Source organism: Mastacembelus armatus, chromosome 21 (genome assembly GCF_900324485.2).
Source record: "Mastacembelus armatus chromosome 21, fMasArm1.2, whole genome shotgun sequence".
NCBI classification, from domain to species: Eukaryota; Metazoa; Chordata; class Actinopteri; order Synbranchiformes; family Mastacembelidae; genus Mastacembelus; species Mastacembelus armatus.
In genome coordinates this window covers 9,458,067-9,484,091 of record NC_046653.1, presented here as the reverse complement: position 1 = coordinate 9,484,091, position 26,025 = coordinate 9,458,067, and the positions used below count along the sequence as shown (strand labels likewise).

The window sequence follows — 26,025 nt, the reverse complement described above, 5'->3', positions numbered from 1 at the left end:
AATGTGATATTGGCCTTAAAACATGAACATCAAGTCAGATGAAGACAGTTTTATGGTTTGTTAGTAAAGGTCAGGCCAGCACAGTGATTATTATCTGTCTCAGCGGCAATCTGTTTAAAATTACCTCATTATGTCAATGACCAAATCAAGTGCACCCTTGGGCCCCATGCACTTCTCCTTAGATACGGCTTATGCCAAGTCACGGGCAACTAGTGCTGTCCTGTTAGACCTGATGAGAGCTGTAGGGCATCCAATACTACATGTATGCCAGCTAAGCCTATGGCACGTTATTAATTAAATTAAAGCCCTTTTTGTCAGGCTGCCTGATCTCCTTATTAGGATCACAAACAGGTGATGCCTCAGGCTCCTCCACCCGTTGTGAGTGCGATAAGTGTGCTCTGCAATGAGCTAATATATTGACAGCTTTCTAAAAATTGTCAAATTAAAAAGTCAAATATAGTTAAATTACAACTGACAAACTGCAAGGACATATTATGTTGCCATAATGATGGCAGGAGTCATGTTTTTGAGCTCTTTCATTATTGTGTTAAAATCAGATCAAACAACACGGGCTAAAACAACATGATGTGCATGCATGAAGACAAACATGAAGAATAATAATATGTCAGCTGAATACAACATCAAGCAGCAGCTGACACTATCCAAAATCTGGCATTGAATTTATGAAGTTTTGCCTCAAACCTTACTATGAGAGCAATATGGATACTTTCCATGGTGTGTGTGTGTGTGTATATATATATATATATATATATATATATATATATATATATATATATATATATGATTTAAAAGGTTATAAATATGCAAAATCAATTAGTGTGAACTGTGCTGTAGACAGAGTTCAGAAAAACTCATTGGTGTTTATTTAAAGTGTTGTGTAGGATTATTTAGAAATGTACCATATGTGCTGCAGCCTAGATTGAATCATTTTAATTAGCTGTATGTTTTAAGCTCAGGCAGCATGGAATAAAATCTTCACTATTACCATGATTGCCATCAGGTCTTGTGGTATTTTAACCAACATGCAAACACCAGACAGAACCGGACTATGGAAACATGGCTGTAAGGTCTGACCTTATTATTTAGAATAATAAGGAGTACTTCACATCTCTACGCACATTCCGGTAACGCCTATAGTCGCCGATGTCCAAAAATAAAAATAAATAAATAAATAAAATCCCTCAAATTCAAAACCATGTTAGAAGCTATCAAAATGCACTGAAACAGTATTCCGATTTCTGTTTCCCTTACAATGGCTCTGTTGTTTTAATTTCACCCAGTTTCCTTTGTGCCTTGTTTGCAAGGACCTGTACTCCACTGAATGCTTTCACACAAAACATGTAAGTGGCCACCCAGGTTCTTATTGATTAGACTACAGCACCCTGAAAGATCAGATCCATTTTTTGCAACAAATCAAAAGCAGTCAAACCTTGACACTTAACCCACTGAGATCTGTGCTATTAAACAGCTCTGTGTGATGGGCTACTTGTTATGGTTGATAATGTTTGACAAATACAAAAATTCACACAAAAGATCCATTTGGCTATGGGCCTAAATGCACTACTGATATTTTAACAAAGTAAAGGTCAGAACGGGTTCCACATCCACAAACATAAACAAAACAGGACATCGACAAGGTAGACGAAACTACATCTACAAGCTATAATCACAGAGCAACCATATTAAATGCAGGTTTTTGAAAAGACTGTGCTGAGAAACACCCAGATAATTCAGACCATCATTAACCTCAGGCTGACCCTAATTCAGCTTCACAATCCCCCAGATTCTGGGGATTAATGCTACATTTAAATAATTAGGGTCAGCAATGGACAAACACCACATATATAAATCCTGAGCTGACATGACTGCTACTGAATTTAATAAGACTGTGCAGCTACAATGAGCTGTCATCCTATATGGAACCGATGGATAGAAATGGAGTAGGAAAAACATGTTCATTAGCCTGTTTTGTGCAGCAGGAATCATTGTGTTTTATTACCATCCACCTGTATTGAATGCCATTCTTATTCAAAGGCATGTTAATATGGTACCAGTTTAATTATAAAACACAGCAAAGCCCAATGAAAAGACTTACCAGCCATTACTGCAGCGTGTAAGAAATAGTAAAAAAGAAATAGAAAAAGAAATAGAAAATTCTTTGCACATCAAAATAGGATATAGGCTAGACATTTTGGTAGACAATAGTTTATTAATCTTTTGACAATTCAGCAAAACAGCAAAAAGAAACAGACGTAACAGATATAACTGCAACCAATCTTACACCATTGAAACTGAAGAACAAACAAACCAGAGAGATTTGCAAAGTGAACAACAGTGTTTTTTTTGTACTTTTCTCAAGGATAAAAAACTTGTCAGCCTGAGGGCTTTGCCTTTTTTTGTTTGTTGGACTTTTACATATCTTAACATGGTAAAGCTGATGACAGAACAAATGACAGTAAAGGTAATACATTACCACTTCACTCAAGGAATTGTTTTTTTCTCTGGTATTATTATCTCTAAATGGTTACACTGCCAAAACCGTGACGCATTATGCTTTTAAACGATGCTTGGCTTTCCGAGTTGAACATATACGATGAAGGAACTCACCCGACCCCGCAGTAAAGGGGTTAACTGCTTTGTTTTACTCGCCCGACTGTCAGCTTGTCACTTTCAGATGCAGCAGAATATTTTCAGCAATAATTGCCAGACAAAGTTGGGTTACTGGTGACAGTGAAGCATTTAGCAGCTAAAGAGCCAGATATTTATCTTAGGAACATAGAGACGTAGAGGCAGAGAGGAACAGATAGAGTGTAAGTGTATTTTTTATATAAGCTTAAACCCCCCTTTTAAATTTATACAACTATCCAATGTACTTAACCACTGTAATACTACTTGTACAGTATATGTGGATAATGAATATGAACTAACACTGTGCAAAACCCAAAGTGTTGTTTCCACCTTCATCAGCCCACTAAGCATTCCTTACACTGAATCTCATTTAACACCTGCTGTTGGTATTTTGGATCAGCGTGATGTGCGGCATTAAATGCTATTTAAATGTAATGCGCTTTGCTACTAATCTACAATACATTACACAATCTGAGGCGTGTGATTTGAGGGTAAGCCACATCATTCAGCTCAAAGTCGATGTAAGGTTACTCGAAGTTGCTTTGACTATGACTATGGGGCACCTCCCAGCTGACATTAGCAGGCTGCAAGCGTGAGACTTACTGTAGCACAAATAATATGACACTTCAAAACACCTAATTGATGCATTCACTGGAAAATATAATCTCAAAATCTGACAAATACTTTAGGCTCTGTTAGAAGTGCTAATTAGGAATATTGATCCCGCAAAATAATGTTTAAGAACAGGGAGCCAGTCTCTCACCATGTAATCTACTGTGCGACTGGATGTGCCAGCTCACCACTTTTGTGAAGGTCATTTTCCCCTGAAAGCTTTGATGGTATAACTGCTTTGTTTGGGTGTGTGTTCGTATTTGGATGATTGGGGGGATGTAAGAGGTTGGTAAATATTTCTCCTCTGTCCTTCCATCTTTGGTCACAGCTAACATCTTTCCAACTATTGGAGGTTAAAATCAGTGTTGCCTTGGGCTGTGATGGCTGAGTGAGTGACAGGTCAGCGACGGGAAACAAATGTGAGCCTTCATCGCACTGGGCATCCACATAAACACTTGGCAACCCCAGGGCCATGCTCTGAATTTCTAATTCGTTTGTGATGAGGACAACAGGGAATGCGTTTTGAGGAGGGAAACCATGGGTGTCACAAAGTCTACCCCCAGCTTCCATTTACAAAGTCATCAATTCAGTGTGTTTTTCACTTCTCCCACCGCTCCTGGACAGAATGGACAGTTTTCTGTTTTCAAAAACACTGATCAGCCTCTGAGCTGCTGGGACTGGGGATATTAGGGAGAAAATGATCAGCTAGGCCTGGAGAAATGACTCACCACTGGGAGGCTCTGATTGACTTCCCTTGGGGAGGACACTGCCTTAGATTTACTTCGAAGCCTCTGTTGATATACTAGTCCAAGATGAAGCTGAAAGGACAGCAGGTATGTGTGTATATTTGTAGTGCTGCAGAACCTGAGTAACAAAAGGACAATGCGGGAGAAGGTGGGATGTCTGGCCCACTCTGTGTGGGATGTAAACTTCTTGTTTTCTATTCTGGGTAGAGTAAGCTACTCTGTGTTTCATTTGTAAGGCCAGAGCTCCAACATGAAATGTAAAAACGCTGCCGAAAAGCAGTGAAAAGGCTGAGATAGAAGTGCACACAGGGTAAAGGAATGACTGACACCGCATGAACAAGTTTAAAATCCAATGTGAACTAAATCAATTCTGACAAATTCATCTACTGTATGATACATTACGCAAGCTCAGTAACTAAACCACAGTATTTTAAACGCAACTAATGGACATTAACCTTTTAAATTTGTTGTATTCATTGGAAACATTAGAATACAATAATTCAGGTGGTACCAGACAGTATTGCATGATACTGCATGGGGAGGGCAGGAAAGCTCCTTAGGGTGTGTGTGCGTGTGTGTGGGAGTAGTACGGTAGCCCTGAGATGTCAAAGTGTTGCAATTTGAAACACATGGCATTTTAATGAACACAAGCAAATAATAGAAATAAGGACTAACAAGTTCAGCATTTAGACAACAAAAAAATCTGCAAAAAGAGAAACAACACCAAATACACAAACGTGATGCAAAAAGAAAAAAAAACGCAACCAAATCCACATGTGCAATGCAAGAAAACACAACGCATACACAAACACACTGCAAGTAGCAGTGATCGCAATGGAAATGTTTCCAGGAGCAAGTAAATATACATCTCTATAACTATGTCACGTTCAAGTGCCCCCTGCAAACATTGCAGAAACGTCCGTGTCAAGAGAATTCAGTAGTTTTCAATATAAGCACTGCAGCCGCACTCAATTAAGGAGAGTAATTATACTACTTAATATAATAATTCACTACTATGTCATAAAAATAAATGCCCTCTTTACTCCTGTTCACCTTTGGCTCACATGCAGGGTATAGACCCAGCCATGCAAAACAGCTTAACCTGAAAGCTCATAGTACCTTACATTACTAATCAAGGGTCATTTCACCACAGCTGCCTTACAACAAGCTAACAATATTATTATTTATATTATATATGATCCATTTGTATTATTTAATCACTGCAATATGCTTCATACTCCAAAGTTCTGTTGAGAATTAAAGTAGATTATGCTCCGTTTCCCGTGTCGATACGTAAAATGTATTTTATGTCTTTTATTGGATATACTCACTAAGGAAAATTCATGTTCAAATTGTGAAAAGAAATGGCCACCAGATGTTAATGCAGAGGAGTTACATTCTCAACCGGATGGTGGTGCAGCCTTTTCCATTAAGGACTTATCAGCCACCAACGAACAATGTAGACAATGCTGCATAATTAGCAGTGCACAGCTGACAAGTGAACACTGAGATGAACAAAAAAACACAATAGCTAATAACCAATGAACAAATGATATTTATTATAATTGAGTTCACAGTCCTTACATTTACCAACCAGAAAAAAAAAAAAAAACTATTCTAAGATAGAAGAGGCAAATAAATGAACCTCGCTCAAATGGTATATTTATTGCTTGATCTATCAAGGCCACCACACAGACACGTGTGTTAGTTTATGTTCCTACACAGCCTCAAATGATGCTGTTGAATGTGGAATGACTCCAAAGGCAGCGAGGCAGGCAGTGTCTCTGTGGTGCCAGTGCCTAGTGAGCGCTCTGTTGTAGCATGGTCCGAGCTAATGGAGCAAAAGGAGAATTTCCAAGCTTTTGTCAAAATGCAAACTCTAACTTTGTGCTCTGTATTTTGCCCTGATGCCTGCTATGAAAATAAAGAATTTCTTACTTCCTGAAATCGTTGCACAGACTGTGGGTCATCTACCACTACACTAAATATAAATACATTACATGATATACGTTTGGGGATGTTTTGACATTTCTGCATTCACAATGAAATGAAAAATCTGCATATGTAGGATATGCAGGTTTACTAACTTAACCTCCACTAACAGCTGCTCATTTATTTCTTTTCTTTACACCATCAGATAAACAGAAACATTTACAGAAATGTTCCACTCCAATACAAAAATAACCATTACAGTGTCTGTAGAATTAGCTGAGTAGTTGATCAATAGAGTTATACATCTGATTTTTTTTTACACAAGCTTTTCTTCTCTAATTAAGTAACTTTCTCATCACCCAATTTAAGGCTACTAAACCTCAATAAGTCCAAAGGATACAGTGGCTTTACATGATAACTTAAGTGTTGCTGTCATTGTTAAATTGATTGCAGTTAAAAAGTCTGTATATGAGTCATAGATTTACCATGATAAGATTTAAACTGAAGTGAACCAAGCCCTGATGTTAAAGTGAGTCACACTGTGCTGGCTGTGACTCAAACTTCATTAAATAGTGTAATGGTTATGTGTTTGGTATATTACCTGGCTTTGTTAGCATTCACGTTTTAAATGCCTGTCAATGAATAATAAACAACTGCTTACTCTACTGATGTTTGGTCAAAAATAAGTGCTAAATGCAATAAACAGTGTGAGCGATTTGCCACATTTTTTCTCAATCCAAGGAACCATCATGTCTGTAAATCAGCCCATTTCCATGCTATACCAGCTCCCTCATTCTAGCCTAATGGCAACGGATCCCTTGTGGTGCAGCATCTTTTTCCATCTCACTGCCAATTGTACAGGACATCTTTCACATTCTGTCTCTTCCCTGACATTGCCCCTTTTGGATTGCCAAAGCAAGAAAAGAATACACAATGCATAGTTGGATATTCAAGCTAGCATGTGACATGAAATATTTATACATGAAAACATTTAGAAAATGTGAAAAAAGCGTAGTCAATACAGGAAGATTATTTTCTGTAATTTTTTTTATGCCATACAATTTTGTACTTGAGTATTCCCATTTGCATATGACTTGAAATGATCAAATATTATTAGGGAAATCTTGGGTTGATATAGAGACCAAGCATACAGGAACTTTGAATCACTCTGTACCAGCAGACAAAATGCAGGTACCTGAAAATGACGTATAATGCCATATTCAAGAGAGTCCAAAAAGCATTTTAAATATCCTCAAGCAACTGCTCTCATGGTGCAAGGAACTGAACAGAATGCAAAAATAATCAAAGATCCACTCCCTCTCACTCTAATCTCCATGACTTTCTGCACTATGGCTGATAAACTCCATTAGAGTGAAGTTAATATATCGAGACTTGACACATTTGGCCTCTGAAGTTAAGGCACTACGTTTCACCCCACACATCATCAGCGAGTTGACGGCAAGAAATAATGTGCAGCACATACGGGAGGAGTCCAGTACACGACACAGTAAACAGGCTCAGTGCACGACTCTGAACAAAGGGGTTTCTGTTAGGGGTACACTGCATGCCCTATTTCACATGAATAACTGAAATATGTTTTAGACTGTTATTCATGCAGATCTACTGCAATGATGGAATGTGCATTTTGCTCTACAAAACAAGCAGCGGAAGATTTCTATTAATTTACCATGAAGACTTACAGTACCTGTGAGGAATTGAAAGTTGCCTCACGGTAGAATGCATCCTTACATCAACTAGAGCCTTGGTTAACATTCAAATCATGAGCCTCTTGGCTAGTTTTAAAAAAGAAATGTCAGGTCATTATGGATTGCAATTTTTGCCAGGGTAAAACGAATACATGAAACCTTTATTACCCACAAGGCAGAGCAGCAGCAGAGTAAAGACACCGTCAGAATAATTCCTTTCTTCTCCTGGTTTACTGGTCAGATCAGACGCTTCTCCCATCCCACCCCACCTCTTCCCTCCCCCCTCACTTCTTTGACAAGTTCCTAGACCAGTCATGTCAGGGTCACTGCCTAATCACATTAGGGCTTGATCAAAGTTGCAGGAGCAAGAGGGAGAGCAGCAGAACCTCATTTCTCACAGCATGGGGATTAAACCTCCAGCAACATCTCAGGATCATCGGCACTGAGTCACATCCCACAGGCCCCACAAAAGGCTTCAGCTGAGTGGTGGGCGGTGGACAGGCTGCTGAACCTGTTGTAATCTCGAAGACTGAATACGGGTGGAAAATCCAGGCTCCGCGTGCCAGTCTGAGATAGATGATCAGCTGGATAAAATATAAAATAAAATACAGGGAGTAAATCACTGCTATGGATGTCTCTGAGGTGGGTGATCAAATGATCTTACGTTTACCAGCATAGGGAGACTGTTGGAGTAGTAGTTCCCAGACAGACTTATCAATATTTCACAGAAGGAGTTACCAGAGGTTGTTAAAATTGTTTAATCACATTCCCTGCAGCAAACCGAATACCCACAATTGCAATGACACATATGCGTTTTCTCATGATACTGTAAAATCGATGTAAAGGAAATTACAGTATGTGATATGCATGGAAAATTTACAGAATACATTTAAGGTACAATAATGCCAACATTTGGAAGGGTGCAAAATATCACATCATGGTCTTTTAAGTAGTTTGGGTAGATACAGATGATCACGTTTTAATTTTAGTGAACTATTTTATGTCACTAGGTTCCTCCAGTGGGGTTTGTCAGTTAAATGGAAACTCTTACTTTACCAGTACCAGTTCATGACATAATATCAAAAAAGTACGAATTAATTAAGGTCAACGCTGTGCTGTTGCGTTTTTCATCTAAGACAGAAATCTGCTAGTTTGGTAATTGTCTAGAAGACTAGTATGGACAATTGTGGCTCAAAAAAATTAACTGGTGGATATATTACTGTCTGGTAATAGAAAAAAAAAATGCCATGTTGAATGCTCCTGTTCTCACATGTTGTCCCTGCTGGTCTCCGCTCACTGTACGCCAGTTACATCAAAGCAAGACAGCGGCTGAGTAGCTTTTCATTATTCAGTCTGCACAAAGCTGTAGCATTTAAACTTCTGTTTTTCCACTGGCTGGTGGTGCTGAGCAACTGCAGCTTTCTGGTTTCACTTCTGCTCTGTTTGATAATTTTTCTCTGTGCCTGTGAATCTAAAAAAGAAATTACATGACTGGCCTCAGGAGAGGGTGATAGTGCCTCCCACCTCTTTTCCATCATATGATCATGCCCTTTCTCTTTCCTTTTAAATTACAAGAAGAATACATTTCCCAAGTAAAATCATCTTTACTAATGCCATCTGCGTAAACAAGCTCCATCATCAACTGCACACATCTGATATTAGCTAATAAAAGTGATTCAGTGGGATACAGCGGTTTCAGGTAGGAGGCTGAAGACTTCACTGATTTCTATCTAAAATGGCAATTATATCCAGTTTTACACATGGATGGATCTCCTCCTTCATAAGTCTGTCCATAAACACAACAATACTGTAGTGACTGAGTTCTGCCTTTCAGTGTTTTCCTTCTTTGAACATTTTAAGTATGCTCAGATTCAACACTAATTATTCCAGGGTGAAAACAGACAAAACAGTTGAATGACAGCATTAACAAGATTCACACATTTGATAGGCCTGACAGCAGACAGGACACAGGACAGCTGATGTTGTTGGACCACTGATGGGAGCAGCGGATGAGACGAATGATGATATGGCTTAATTAGCTTTCCTTTTTTTTTTGGAAAAGAAAACCATCATCATTTTATTGGTTAATTTTTTTTTTGAATAACACACAGGATGATTATATTAAGTGGCAAAAATGGAAGGAGATTTTATACCAAGCAAAAAACCGGCTTCAGTTAGTCTAACTACTTAACTACAAAACTTTTTTTCCTTAATCACAGCCTACGTCACTGGGGTGACAGATCATACACACACACACAGAGAAGCAGAAAGAAAGAAAAAAAAACCCACTGATTAAGTTGTTTTGGTCACCCAAACAAAATAGGGCATTTTTGGGTTGTGTTCATTTTCAAAACAACCCATACGAGTTTCTCTGACCCACCACATCTCTTTCTAAGATTTATTCAGCATTGACCATCTTCCATGCCAAAGTTTCAGTGCGTTTGTTAGTACTCATAATAAAGTCAAATTGTGGGCTTCATTAAAAACAATGACTGTGTAAGTGAGTGAGTTCAGCTGTATCTTCAAACAGAAACCTGTTCCCCTTTTTATTTAATTTAATTTATTTAATTTTTAAATAAAGCAACACATTATTTTAGCAGCACAAACACTGCACATAGACCATTTCTGCTACAATTGTTTTTTGTGTTTTTGTTTACATCTATGCCATGTTTGCCCTTTTGTATCAGCTTAACCTTTAATAGGCTGTCAAATAAATGAAATTCACTCATGAAACATTTCAAAACGACTCAAAGCCAAATTTTGTGTCTCCTTTGTTTTGCACAGTGAATTCTGTACATAACAGGCCTGACACACATAGATTAAGGCAAAATAAATGACTTAAATGAACATGTGAATTGGTATTAACTGAAATATAACATATATATATATATATATATATATATATATATATATATATATATACACACATATATATATACACACACACATATATATATATGTATGTATATATGTATTCGCTGATAAGACGTAGTATTTTTGGCAGGTAATTTTTAGTTTACAGATCATGGCAGTGAACTAAAAACTTAATTTCAGCCTGCCTATATGACATTGTAAGGTAAGACATTGTGGCAAGATTGTGCTACTATCAACAGCCAGAGGTAAACACAACTCTGCCACTTACTGCTTATGACAGGGAGATCATTTCACCTTCGATATGGAAATATGTTTCATAATCCATATGGGAATGACAGTGCTGTAGTTCTGAAGCACACACTTTGGCTATGGCTTTAATATACCAACAATAACCCGCTTTCCTAAATTTGTTTTATGCAAGTCTGCAACACTAACCAGCCATGCAATGCTGCAAAGCACTGTTTTTATGACTAAACTGAGCTGGTGGTACGGGATAGTATGTATTGTCCAGGAAGTGTGGGTGTTTCATATTTTATTATCATCAGCCAGGTAAGGTACATCTCCCAAAGACATCTAGGAAATCAGTGTGGCCATAAAGGTTTTGCTTCATATTTTGGAGACATGTAGGAAGAACAAACTGACATTTGGGTTTTATCTTAATAATCACATATTCCACAGATGACCACTTGTTTACTGCAGTTTGACAATCTGAATATCTAAAATTTTCTGAATCTCTGTAAATTAGGGTTTGAATTTGTCTCTTCAGGCAGATTATTACCACTGTCTTTTGAGCTCTTGTCTTTTGTAGTTTACTGCTCTGCTGAATGTGTTTACTTATCCATGGGGAGCACAATCAAGGGGAAATTGCATGTTCATGGCACAGATAACACAGACTGGCCACCAGCAGGAGACACTTTTGCTGAGGCCAATTTGTCTCAGAAGCAAACTGTCACCAAGTTTTTCAGTGCAAGTATTGTCTAGATTAAACTATCTTCTTGTGTGCATGGATTTTAGCAATGATGTTACACTTTCAGAGACTGACAAGGATGGATTTTGTCTTAATATGCAGCTTTTGTAACAGAGTAATTGATCATGATCAAAACAAGCTTACATTGTCCACAAAAAGGTTTCTTTCCCAATAAAAAAAATAAGGCTGCTCACTCATTTACATTGCAACTCTTCATGCATTGCAAAAATCTAAATCCCTTACACACACAGGCAAAGGACTTCGAACAGTCCCTCTTTAGTTTTGTTTCTCGCTGCTTTGTCCACAAACCTCCAGCGCAAGTACTGTCTAATGAGATGCTAATCCTGGCATCTTACGCTGGTGTTTGGAAGGGTGAGGGTTTTATTTATTCAGTGGCATCTACTCTGTACACAGCCGATGCCTGGTGAGATCAGGCCAGAGTGTTGCATAACCTGCCTTAGAAAGAGGCACAGTTAAAGGTGACCTCTTCTGAGTATCATCATAAGCTCTGTGAGGATCAGTTCAGATTTATTTTCCACATCATAACTCAATTCTCAGTGTGGTGAGTTCAATTATTCAGAGATGCACAAAAGAAAACCACCTTTGTTGTGGTCAGGGAGAAAGGATATTTAAAAAGCCAAAATTCACATACTGATATTTTGCTTTTTCCCCCATTGTAATCATCTGGAATGTAATGGTTGAATAAGTGTGACTTCTTCTCTGTCACCATAAGATTTCCTTTAGATGTCATGCTATAGGGGCCAGCAGCTGACTTACTTGCAAGCTGAGTTAGACAGCAAGGAAATGAAGCAAATAATGGCTTGATTTGGAACACTTGAGCAGCATACGGCAGGTGGAAACAAGGGGGGAGGCTCTAATTCTGTTCTCGAGCCAGCTGGTCCTAAAGCAGAGCTACAGCCAATCTCACTGACCGCTCTGTTTCCCACTGAGCTTTTTCAGCTGAAGGAACTGTGCCAAGAGGTGTGCCACCTCTCTTCAAATCACGTTTCTCTGGGCTTTACAAGGCTCTCTCCTGTGTATAATCGTAACATAATCATGCACACTGCATCTATTGATCTGTTCACAGTACACTTCCACTGGAGCAGCCAAATGGTTTCCTTAGGCAAAGCTTTTGCCAAGAGAGATATGATAACAGCAATTAGATTATAGTGATATTTAAATACATAGTGGATTTAAGTGGTGTGGGCTGCGGTCTCAAGCTTACTCTGCTTATCGGTGAAGCTTGGTAATTTATCCAGTTGTCACAATGTCCCAGAAGTCCCTCAATGTCATGAAAATTAATTATTTATCATTACCTAAAAGCACTAATTAATTGTCAGTTTAAGGGCATGCTTTTATTGAAGACATATTCAGTCTGTCTCTGGGGATCACTTTTATCATAGTATACATACCAATTATTTATTAATACCCTGCTAATTCTCTTTAGAGCAGACAAAGTGAAGGTCAGAGAAAAAGAAGAAAGGACAGTGATTTGTGACTGAAGCCCACTGACATTTATCCCTTCACATGGACTTTCAAGATCTGTTTAGAAGGATGCCATTACCCCCTTTCCTTATTCTCAAAGTGAATGTCAAGGACATGCGTAAACAGCAATGCCATACTTCATTACTGGTCATATTTATTCTAAGAAGATGCCCTTATCACAGCGTTTATAATTAAATGGATGAGACTGCAATTTTGAAAAGATTCGTTATTTTCAGTCCCCAACTTCCCTGGGGGTTGTTTAATGAATTAGCTATTTGTCTTCTCCAGCCATGATGCATGTTATATGCTTTTCATTTAGTTGTAAGATCAGACAATCACTTTTTGAGTGGCTCTAATTATAGTAGCCTCCCATGAGTTGGCATTAAACTACAGCGGCACACAGACATCTGGTATTCAAATAATTGGCACGCTTAGAAAGGGTCCGTGGCATTTTACAGATGTTCTTGTGCACAGTTTAAAATGTGTCAAGACACCCATTAGCTGGTTCGGAGATGACACCCAAAATGCAAGAAAGTAACTAGGAATTCAAACCTTCTAACTTCAAATCTTCAAATGTTCAGCTTGGTGTTAAGGGCACCACAAATGGCATTTCTTTGAGATCACAAAACATAAATAAATAAAATCTGGTTTACTTAACAAATGATATATATCAATTTTAACACCTAGTGTCAGTGGCATGTAACGGTGGCATATGCAAGAGTTAAATGTACTTGGCCATGGAGTATAACAAAATCATCACATTTAATATTTATAGAAAATAATGCACAAATAAGTTATTTATATGACGATCAAAGAGGTGATAATGCAAGTACAGGAGATGAGGTTAAAAAAAAAGAGAACAAAAATCTATTAGAGAGATATCAAAGGTAGTTGGTTTGTCACAATCAATAGCTGGGTATAGGTGAAAATGGCAAATGGAACCACAAAAGACTCGGCACAAGATGCAAAATCCTGCTAAGGCTAAAAACACAAAAGCTAGGCTGCGCTTCACAAAAGCATTCAGAAAGATTCTGGTCCTAGTGGAGTCCTGGAAAAAGTTCTATGGACTGATGAAACAAAGATCAACCTCCATCCAAATTATAGATGATGAAAAGAGGAAAGTGTGAAGGAAAAAAAGGCAAAAGTTCATGCCCCAAAGCATGTAATCTTTTCTGTCAAATATGGTGCTGGTTCTTCTATGGTTTGGCAACGTATGGCTGCCAATAGCAATCTGACATTTATTGATGTTGTCAGAGGCAACATAATGAATGCAGAGGTACACAGAACAGTCTGTGTGCTCAGATTCAGCCAAATGCATCGAAACCCACTGGACAACAAATCGTCATGCAGCAGGACTATGATCCTGAACATACATCTACCAAACTACCCTCAGCTTTTCAGGGCGAAGCGGTGGAATATCCTCTACTTGTTAAAGACCAGAATAAAGACAAAGACAACAAGCAACATATGAAGGTGGCTAAAGGCCTGGGAGGGCATCACCAGGGAAGATCGATGTACTTTTGAACTCCTAAACTTTGGGCACATACTTAAGTTAGAGCTGTGACTTGGCACTTTAATGTAGTATCCAATAGTTTATTTCAAATTGAATGGGCTGAAGCACACAGCCTGAAGAAAAAAATGTGTCACTGGTCACATACTTATGGTCTAAACTGTACATGATAATGACTACAAAATGTTTGAACTGTCAGGAATGTTTTGTAACACTACTTTTACTGCATATTAAGAACATCATTTGTTAACTTTAGATGCAGATCAATTTCCAAACTAACATTATGACTTTGGGAACAGTATTCTTAGCACATACAGTAGGTCTTATGGTGCAACACTAGCTGCTGTAAGTGCACAGTTTCTATTATCTAATAGGACTTTGGTTCTGTTTTGTGGGTTCTCTCTGTAAACTGGGGTCATGATTAAGAGGGATGGCCAGGGGCTTTCTATGTGCACCAGAGTGCTAATTGCAGCACAGTACAGTACTCTCCAAATCATTCCACATTAGCATGTCAAAAATAGTATGGGCTACATTATTACCTGGAAATGATGGATACTGATCAACAACACAGCTCCAAGAGACAGTTTAAAAGATTGGCACTATTTTACTCTGCCCACGATGCTTTACCTATATGTGTCTCATAAATAAAAGCACTTTATATGGTCTAAGAAAAATCCAGGACAGTGGGCTATTAATGGCCCAGGGACTCCTCTCCTGGGGCAACAGTGTTAATCGGAGCAATAGGTCTCCTTCCTGCAGGATCAATGTCAGCACAAATTTCAGATTGCTTTCCTGATGCACGCCAAGTTATCTGTGATTCAACTTTAATAGGTTATTGAACGGAGCCAGCATTTAGGGAGCAGGGCTGTATTTCACGTTATTGACAATCAAATGCACACAACTTTCTCATTAGCATGCATTAGGAAAACACGGAATTAATCTTGACAACACCATTGGGGAACATGACTACAGTTGCACGCTTGTTTAAACAAACACGCCTAACAGTGACTCAGTGAGGATCATGTGACAGGAGACATGAGGAATGTAGGTAAACACAGCTTGACAGATGATACACTGGACAAAAAGCTACTGGGCTAACTGAGGGAAAAACACAAATTAAGCAAAAAATGAGATGAGAAGAGAAGGCAGTGGGTCTTCTAAATATAAACTAAACATTGCATTATACATGTATAATAATAAATCCTGCCATGGTATCATCTTTAATGTTTCAAGACCTCAGTGCATCATGGCTTCCCTCACTGTCATTTTGGATAAAATCATGGTTTTCAGCATGAATGCCAGTTTGGAGATTTGTAATCTAGTATCTCTGTCATGCAGAGAAAAAGCGAATGAGATGCCTCAGACTTATTTGACCAAAAGTACTGGTATAAAAGCTAAAGAATACCATGCAATAGATATGCATGTATTTTCATAACATTTACAGTTACATATATGCACACATACAGATATGTTAACATCTTTGTAAATGCTATGTCCAAATGATATTAGAAATCCTGATGCGTGTGCTTCTGTTCCTTTAAGTGTGCTCATGACCCTGTTATGCATTTACCCGACACTCCCTAACTGAAATGAAATGCTTGGATGACAAAATGAGTGGTGGCAAATCAAACTGGGTGTGCTAAATCAAATGACACTCCGCTGCACCTGAAGGTCAACTGTTTTGTCAACGTGGACAGCGCTGCCATTATCAGGTGAAAGATTTACTGTGCACAGGTTACTAAAAACAAGACGTGAACATACCTTCGTCTGAGAGGAAGGAGAGAAGGAGCCCGTGAATGGGAGGTTATTGTATTGTTGGGTAGTTGCTTCTGTTTATGCTTAGAGTACATAATGCTCTAGATTTACAGTCTGTGTCAGTTTCTAAGGTGTGAATTTGCAAAAGTTCTTACAGAAAAAACAAATTGATTATTGTAACGACAGAAACAAAAGAGACAGAGAATAAGTCTCGAGGCAGATGGGTTGAAACCAGGTTGCACTTAAACTATAGGCACTAATGTTTAATGCTTGTTTTTGTCTAAATCCAATTTTCCAATGAGCACCGTAATCACAATTTAAGTAAGTCAGTCTTTACAGATTGTAATGAAAATTTGTGAAAAACAGTCATGGAAAGTTTATTTTAATATTAGTTCTGTGAGCTGGCAAAACCACAGAGCAGAAATCTTGGCTGTTGTCCAGTTAATACACTCTCTGTATGCTGGTGTTTGTAGTATCACCACTTGGCCAAAGTTGGCTTTGTCGAAGAAGATATATAACTTTGATAAACAGTGAGTGGGCCGTGTTTTTTGCAGCGCAAGAAAAAGATACATAGACACCTACATAAAGGTGACAGCCTCACATCAGTTTCAGATAAATAGCTGGCAGCTAGTTGTAAGCAATGCAACAAACAGCTGGTGAACAAACAGTTTAATCTGCCACTTAAACTCTTAAGTGCATAATATCATTGTTTCATCACCTTAGAAGTTTTAAATTTGGACCTTAAGGATTCAGACCGGTGAAGCTGTCAGACTGAAGCTAATGCTCAGGCAGGTTCAGGGCTGAGCTGTAACACTGTAATGTCAATGCATAGCAAAACATTCCCAGATGTGACTTCCCAGTACTTTGTCATTACCATATGTGGACAACTATGCAGCCATTGAAGTTTGCTTAGATGTTGCTGGTTTAAAAAAAAAAAAAAAAAAAAAAAAAGAATACTGTGACAAGGATCTAAGCAATAACAACTAGAGTTTTCTATCTGATCCACATAGAAATAAAATAAAGTCATAATAGTGCTTGTTATAACTTTGTTCAGTGCTACCTAGATCACAAGTACTACCTGCAGTTTAGTCAACAGAAATGAACTGCGATTTTACTGTAATTGCAATTACAATGTTGGTGTGTAAGAACTGTAGCCAAATGAATAACCAGGATGCCCTGGCCAGGAACATGTCTTCTAATTTTGTTGGTTACTGTGATTAAAGGGACTGTGACTGATGCTAGGTGTTAACTACAACAGTGCTGTGGCTTTATATATGTAAAGGTTTTTGTCCACCATTGATTCCTCTCAGCTTTACAAAACAGCATAAAGACATGAAGAGAGGGTCCCTCCACCGCAAATGGCCTTAGAGATGGCCACTAGGTGCTACTGACATTAGGAAGGCATTGGCTTGAATTATTCAGTATTTTCTATCAGAGCACATTGCTCCATAAGTTGGGTGTACATTATTGGGTAATATAGAATGTCAGGAATTTTCAATTGCTATGAACATTACACGGGAGAAAAAATGCATTTGGTGCATTTGCTGCTGACCCAGCCTCAAGGCCATTTGGCAAATTATCGCATGCATTTCCCAAGAGGGAGCTATAAGGTACGCCAAACATCATACAGGAAGACTTGCTCAGGTATTAGCGATAAATAGAGATAGAGACAAAATATCACACCTGTCATGACACCTTAGTCTTTATGCACTATAGTTCAAACCCTCTTTGCATTAACTGTAGCCAATAGTGATGTGCCCAGAGAGGGAGAAAACACGCAAAAAGCACGTTAAAAAACATGTTTGTTGATACAACATTATCTGAAATGTGTGTGGTTACAAACTTGAAAAAAAACAGCAAGGGGCACAGCCAAGTGTGTGACATTAGACATAATTCAGAATAAGGGCCAAGTGTCCAGCCAAGCGGACAGACGAGGCCCTCGTGTTCAGACTATGCCAGGGGTAAATATTCACTATGACATTTGCGCTGTATGCTATTTCCATCGGCTGAATTGTAGCCGACTGACATTTCCATCCAAGTCACAGTGGCCATGATCTCCACATTTCAAATCTATTTAAAATATTAGATACACAGGGGCTGAATGCAGTGAGCAGGAACACCAAGCAATACATGGTGAGGTGCTCATGATGTTAAGCTGTGGTCTCAGAAACGTCCACACGGAGGAGGTTTGACAGTGTCCATTTTCTGTTTCTGGTATATTTCAATTAACTTTTATTAGGAGGTGTATTTTTAGCTTTACCTCCATTTGGAAGCAACAATAAACCAGCACATCAGTGGGCATTATAAACTGTGGGTGAAGCATTATACTTTTTGAAGGTGAGTGTTTAACATAAACTGGCCGACACTGTTTGTTTGACACACACATTCACCACAGCTCTGTTGTATTGTGCAGCAGCTTAATCGAAGCATGAATGGCTAGATGAAAGTTTGACACTTTCTGGTCTGTGCTCAAAATGATCCCACGCATTGCTTCCTCATTGGAAACCTCCAGTTTAAAACTCCTTGTGTTGCTACGTTTCGTTTCCTTGTAGTTAGACCCATGCATTTAAATAAACAGCATTAAAACAAAGATGAAAACAGAAGGACATTGTTTTGCGTCGTGCATTTCAGTTTTCATCATCATTTTAAAAACACTTTACTGCTTTTTTTCATTTAAATAAACAAATTGGGTTTTCAAGAGTGTAGTTTAGTTTTGATTAACAAATTATAAGGCTAACTGCATTGTAAGGCATCTCTATTTTTATGTCCACCTTCTGCATGTGCTATCTCTTGCAAAGTAATGAAACCTTACCAGTGAGGGGAATAAAGAAGCACAAGCCCATTATGTGGCAGTGGCCTAAAAGCAAGCTTGGTTAATTTTTCAGAGGAATTTGCACTAATGTATTCAGAGACGAGGAAACATGACAAAATAAAAAGCTCACTTTGGCAGCTGAGAAGAAAAGTGCATAGAAATTGTGCTTGGTCAAAGGCTTTCATAATCATAGCTATCTGCATGGTGAATGCTCTTCATCATCACTGTAAACTGTAAAAAAAAAATTAAAAAAAGGTCTTATTATGACAGATATGCAAAAGTACTTCATTAACAAAAATGTTGTTTGAGTCAACTATATTTTTAAGAAAAATGCAGACTCACTACTTAAATCATTTATTAGCTTTGCTCAAACAGTGACATATGTCTTTTCCCAAATATTAATTAACTTAATTAAATTGTGGGCAGTGGTGTTAGTTGGGTTGAGATGTACTTGTCTGATGAGGTCACTGAAGCAGAGTAGCTGCAAATGAAGCCTTTCAAAGTCCTAATATGGACAGACTCAATTTGAAAATGCCACATTATATTAGAAAGTGAAGAACCTCTGCAATGTGCAATGTGGAGATCAAGCAGAAAAGTAAAATGTAACTTAACTTACCCCTACAATCCTGCAGCATGTAGACATACTTGTTTAATTTGTAAGAGCTAATTCAAATTAAACTATTTGAGTTTTTATTTATTTCTGGGAAATCTAATCGAAAACCCCCTGTTGCTCTTTACTAGGTGGATCCCATTTCAGACAGAGCTGTTTCTGAGGAACATGTAATTTTCTCACATAACAAGACATCGATCGAAATCCATATGAAAAACGTCTATTTTGACTTTTGGCTCTGACTTTAGATTTTATTTCACTTTATCAAAATGCTCAGTTCCTCCCCATCCCCACATAGTCCAAGCTGTGAGTCATCTCGTATTGCTTGATAATTTCAGCGCCCTTTAGAGAAAAGGTAGACAGTCTATATTGATTGATTTGGGCTGGATATACGCTAAAACAAACAGATATCTTGTTCTAAAGATCAAATTCTTCACCAACTCTGGCAGCATTAACAAATGCAGCTGAGACTAGGCCCAAAACACAGGCACAGGATAATTAGTCACACTAGGCTTGGAGTAGGAAGGGCAGGGAAGCAATCCGACTGAAGGATGTATTGATCCTCCTGAGAGGGAGGGGTACCCAGTCAGGAGTCATGATCAATCTTGCGAGCCAGCTCTCTCAATCTGTGATGAAACCTGTGTGTGTTTATATGGGGAAGCGTTCTATTCACAATACACACTCTAAATACACATGTTCGTGTATGTGTGTGTGTGTGTGTGTGTGTGTGTGTGTGCGTGTTTGTGTGTGCAGCCACATTAACACTACCAACAGCTTGGTGTATGACTTGTCAGAAAGAGACAAATGTCTGTGTGAGTAAAAGACTCCCAGAGGTTAGAGGAGGGGATTTAGCCGTACCACAACAGCGGAAGCCTTTATCGTCGAGTTAAAAGCCATCCCTTACCCACAGATTCTCCTCATCAAACCAGGCACTCCAAGCCGTGGCACAGTGAGGAGTGTTAAAATCGGCTCAGGGAATGATAGAAAAGGTAAATCTTCCCAAATATAAACTGTTTGCATATTGGTGTTATGCAGTGGCTGGTCACAGGTGGGTTTCATCTGATTAGTCAGTGGTGATACATATCAGGAGGAGCAGCGGACCAATTGCACTGTAATTCATCTTCCTGTGATACGCAGGAGGAGGAGGAGGAGAAGGTGGGGAAGGAGTGCAGTGGGACTAAAGTGGGATGTGAAATCAGCAGTCCTCCTTTAGTATTCATTGTGGAAACAAGATAAGAGATGTGTTTTTTTTGTGTTTTAAATTTAGTTGTTTTTTTTTTCATGTTTCAATACAGGTAAAAAAAAAAAAGAGGAAAGGTCAAGCAAAGACATTGACTGTATTAGATTGTATTAGATTGTTTATGGGTTGTGGTGGTGTAATGCTCAGTGATGGCCTCCAGGGTTGGGTGTGTGGATCAGATATCAGACAGCATGCTAGGCTGCAGGGACACCCACAGCAGTGGAACTGTAGACGACTAATTGACAGGCTGTTGGAGACGAAGCCAGTCCCGATAGCCAGTCACTTTCACGCTCCCACACTCCTTGCTCTCCACCAGGGGGAAGGCGGGTAGCTGTGTGAAATGTGTGTGTGTGTGTAAGTGTGCGTGTCGGTGGGTGGGTGCACTATTAAGGGGTGTGCATCCACTAGGGAAGTGGATGTCATTCTCAGTCATCTGCACATGTACACAGCACACACAGAGACACACACATACACACAAATATAAAACTGGAAATGAAAGCGTGTGGATGGGAGTTATTTTTCTTCGCGTCAGCTCCAAAACCACATTTTACTCAGTACATCAGAGACTGACAAGTGGTGCGACCTTGCACCTAGTGCCCTTGTGCATGCTTCAACATGTTTCCCAGTAGAAATAAAGCTAAAGCACCGTGTCAGACATGTTATAGTTTTGAGGACTCATCTCTGTGAAGTCTTACAGTGGTACAAAACCTATATTTGAAATTCTCACGACACACTCACATGCTGCTCTGCTCGACATGCTAAGTCTTCAAGGTTTAAACATATGGCACACCTGTGGCACAGCACCATCACGACATCCTTTGTTTTTTCCTATTTTGCTGTATTTATATTTTTTCATGCACACCCATTATTTTTTCCTCATGAACCACACAAGGGCAGTCCAATCATTAAGATCATGATGTCTCTTTTGCGCCATTTCTTTACAGTATTGATTTATCCTAATGTGGTTTGAGATTTCACCGCACTGTGAAGGCTAGAACAGTGGATCGGGGTGAACATCATCTGTGGCTTATACTATTAAACATTCAATTATCTATAAAGCGCACAACTGGGACTTCAGTGAGTGTGATGACAGATTGCAGCCAGAGAGCTCTTCTGTTGTCCCCGTTAAACCCGGGTTTTTATAGATCACCTCGAATGCCACCCTATAGTTGTTTAGTTATCTCCATGAATATATGCAGAAGGGATCTGTCCTTGCTGAGAGCAAAATCTGATAATGCAGCAGCAAACACAGCTGAGAGTCAGAGCAAACCAATTCAGAGCTCTGTTTAAAAAAAGCCAAAGGGCTCGCTGCTCATCTCCGCGACAGCACCACACAATAGATGAACAATTATTCAGAGTTAGACTGGAAGAAAAATATTAATCTATTTATTCATGGCTTGTTGAATCAGCTTTATCTTCTGTGATTAATCCAAGTCAATAATGTAATCTTTAATTATAAAGAATGGCCTTATTACGTACATGAAATAATCAGCCCTGTCCACGAGGCTGGAAAGAGGAAAACAAATTTCACTGTGACGTGATTATGTATTTTCCTGCCGTAAATTAGAGCAGCCAGACATTGTTGTTCTGGCCCAGAGACTTGCATTTAAATAACCATTTTGAACAGTATAAGCACAAAACCCAGCTAAAGGTTTTCTGCAATATTTAAGAATTTTAAATAGAAAGAATTTTATAAGGCACTTAATTAGGCACTTAAAGTTTTCATCAAATTTACCATACTAATCTAATGAATAATTAAATTACAAGCAATTAGATAAGAGATGGAATGACACAAAATACAAACCTGAGATATACTACACAGTGTTTACAAAAAAACATATCACAATTATCACAATATTTCATCATGTAAATTTTCCAAAGAGCTCCACATCCATGTAGCGGTTGTTAGAATAAAACTCCTGGAGGTCCCGAAATGATCAGTCAAGAAAAAAAAAGAAGACATTACAAGAAGCCAATCCTGAAGGAGGGCCTGATAACACAAAGAATAATGGACATGTGTGTAGGGACGTATGTATGTGTCCATAGGAATTTGCACATGCTTGTGATATATAACACTTCACCTCTAATATTGGTTTCCTCGCTGTAACAAATGATGTGGGATTTGTGGTTCCAAAATACACACTTATGCAAAGAAGAAGTGAAGGCATACAACTGAGTTTCATTTGTACTTTGTTACTTCTACATTCGGAACCCCTGCCTGGTCCCACAGCTCCCAGTCCTTCCTCCTCGTGCACTTCCAGTGGTGTTCCCCACCAGTACTCCGAGTAAGTGATTTGTCATGCTCAGAGGCAGCAAGTAGCCTGTAACAAATCTAAGTGACAGCCCCTGAAAATGCAGATCACATCGCCGACAGAGAGGAAACAGCAGCTTAGGGATCTTTCAACAGGATCTTAATCTGTGATGAAGTTACCCAGTGTCAGAGAGCTACAGACGTTTCATCGGCTGACACGGGACAGACATTTCCTGGATGTCAGAATTGTCTGCTAATTAATGTACTCAGGGAGGACTGAGTGTCAAAGTGTCAGAGGACATAGCCATCAAAAATGCTAGAAGTACATTATAAACTTTCAGTGTCATGTTGTTGCTTCAGACTGAATTTCATCAAACTTTTCAGCTCGCCTGAGGAGCATGACATTTTCTTTTGCCTGATAGAACAACTGAGAAATATTTTTTAAAGGGAAATCCTTTTTCAAGTCACAGGTGATGTTATGTCTCCATTGAGAGGCTGCCTTAAAGACAACAAAGGCATGTAAATACCTTGGTATGCTGTTAGAGAAACCAAATGAAGAACAGTGAAATGTCATTATTTCTTTGCTTTAATTTAGTACATCAAAAGTAATGTAGGGCCATCCCTGTAATAAGACAGAATCTTTAGGTCTCAGGGAAGGTGAGCATATCAATGTTCAACATATCCTATTAAGACTTGACACCCACACTTTATCATCACTAAAGCAATTGCATATTCCTATTCGTGCAGGAGAGATGGGGAAATCCATCTCCGGCAAGGACAGTGCCTTTAATAAATAGTGCACAGAACACAGGCACAAACTCTCCCTCATTCACCTGATCCCTCCCTCCCTCCCTCTCTCTCTCTTTCTCTTCCGCTCTCTTCCGCTCTCTCTCTCTCTCTTGCTCTCTTTCACATACGCACACACATACACACAACCACTTTCTCTCTCATGGAAATTGTTTCATTCCTTTTAGTCAATCTGGCTAATGCAAAAATCATGTATGTCTGTCTTTAAATATTTAATCTTAACAGCAGCGAGACTGAAATACAACGTTGAAGAAGCATTAGTCCTTCCCTACTGAAAGGTACAAGAGCTCAGAGAGAGAAAGGCAGCTGCTCTGCAATGTCAGTAAGAGGGGGAGCGACAGGGAGAGATGGAAAGGAGAGGAAGATGCGACCCGGCTATTTTCGATGACATTTTTGTTGCCATGCACTCTGAGCTACTGGAGTTGGAGGCAGCGCTAAAAGCACACTTTGCCTTGGAAAGTATACAACCACAAACGACAGCTCTCAGGTTTTTTTCTCCAGGAGCAGCCTTTGTTCTTTGACATAGCAGATTCTGGTAAAGGCTGAAGCACACGGCTGGAGAGAAACACTGTTGCTGCTCGGAACTTAGCGAAGAGAATACAGCTCAATGACTTGAGTGAAAGCTGTGAATCTTGCATGCAGAAACGTATGGTGGGAACCACATGTCCCCTGGAGATGAGTATAAGCACAAAGAGAATTTCAGTTCCTCTTGACTTGAAGTGTTCATTCTCCTTTCATGCTTATATGTAGTTTTATATGAACAAGATGAAGTTACCTACATATGATTTCTCAGATTGTTGAAAATGTGAAAACTTTACTTTTACAAAAGTTGTTTTGATAAAGCCAATAAATCACAGTGAAGTAATGGAATATGACAGAAGTCAGGTGAAGACAGAACTTTGAGAAACTTTTTCACTCACCACTGTGAAGTCCTCGACTGAGCAGTTCTGTCCACTGAAATTGCAGCTCATGAGCATCTCTTCTAACTGATGTCCTGTCCTGTTGAAGATGTCCTGCATGTCAGGAGCAGGATACATTAAATCAGTAGGTTTGTGCCCATCCCTGTTTTTGGGGGGCAGACCTGTTAGGTTAGCCAGGTGGTAGATGTCAGCATCGGTGAGTGCAGAGAAGCGAAAGCGGTTGATATTGCAGATGGTAACAGCAGGGAAAACCATCTCCGGAGTCGCCTCCTCATTCAGTGCTGTGACATGAGGGTGCTCCAGGTAAGAGATGGCACACTTAGCTGCTTGGTACAGAAACAGTGCCAGTGAAGTCAAAAAGGCAAGAGCCCAGAGAGTCTGCCGGATGCCCAGGCGACCAGAGACAAAGATGTGGTTAATCCCATGAAGGGAGCAGGAGTTAGCAAATCCGGCCAAGTCCTTGGCCGGAGGTGTGCAGCTCTCCTCGATCAGGCTCTCCTTGTCCCCATCCTGCTTGCTTTTCTGCTTCTCATCCTCCTCTGCAAATTTGATTTTGCAAACAAATTCGATAGGCATGGGGGCAGCCAGGTCTGCGTTTTGGTTTTGTTTTTGATGGCAGCTATCAGCCCTGGATTACTTCCCTCTTACTTCCTTTGCTTTTGTCCTTGGAGCAGGAAACAACTTTAGAAAGAGAGAAAAAGACGGGAGAGAGTTTGTTGCTGCTGCTGCCGCTGCTGCCTGTGCTGTGACTGATGGTGCTGCTGCTGCTTCTGCCGCCACGGCTCCTAGTGACTAGAGCGCTGCTGCTGCGCTGCTTCTGCTCTGAACGCTTGTCTCACTACTTGATCAGCTCACACAGTCTCGCTTATCAGCAGTAATACAGCTGTCAAATGAAATTAAAAAAAAAAAAAATTAATAACATCCTTCCACACTGCCTCAGACCCACAACTGAAAATGCTGCATTTTGAGTCAGGCTAAAAAAAGGCACAGGGGACTTAATAATTCATGAGAAGGTTAACGTTGTGATTATTTCCTCCTCACTGGCACGAGTCACAACTTCCTCCGGTCATCCACATGCTTCCCACAGACAGCCCTCCTCCTGCTTAATCCACTTGTTTGGATGGTGCTTTCACTTTTTGACCTGAATAA

The 26,025-nt window shown here is 39.3% G+C and overlaps 1 protein-coding gene across 1 annotated transcript in view; it reads right to left on the bottom strand.

Annotated features, from left to right (window-relative positions):
• asic4a (acid-sensing (proton-gated) ion channel family member 4a) overlaps positions 1-25,452 on the bottom strand; it is a 69,540-nt gene extending 44,088 nt beyond the window's left edge. The window contains exon 1 of the mRNA XM_026295747.1: positions 24,877-25,452. Within this exon, the coding sequence (XP_026151532.1) occupies positions 24,877-25,452 (576 nt within the window). The remainder of the gene's footprint in view (positions 1-24,876) is intronic.
• Between the last annotated feature and the right edge of the window lie 573 nt (positions 25,453-26,025).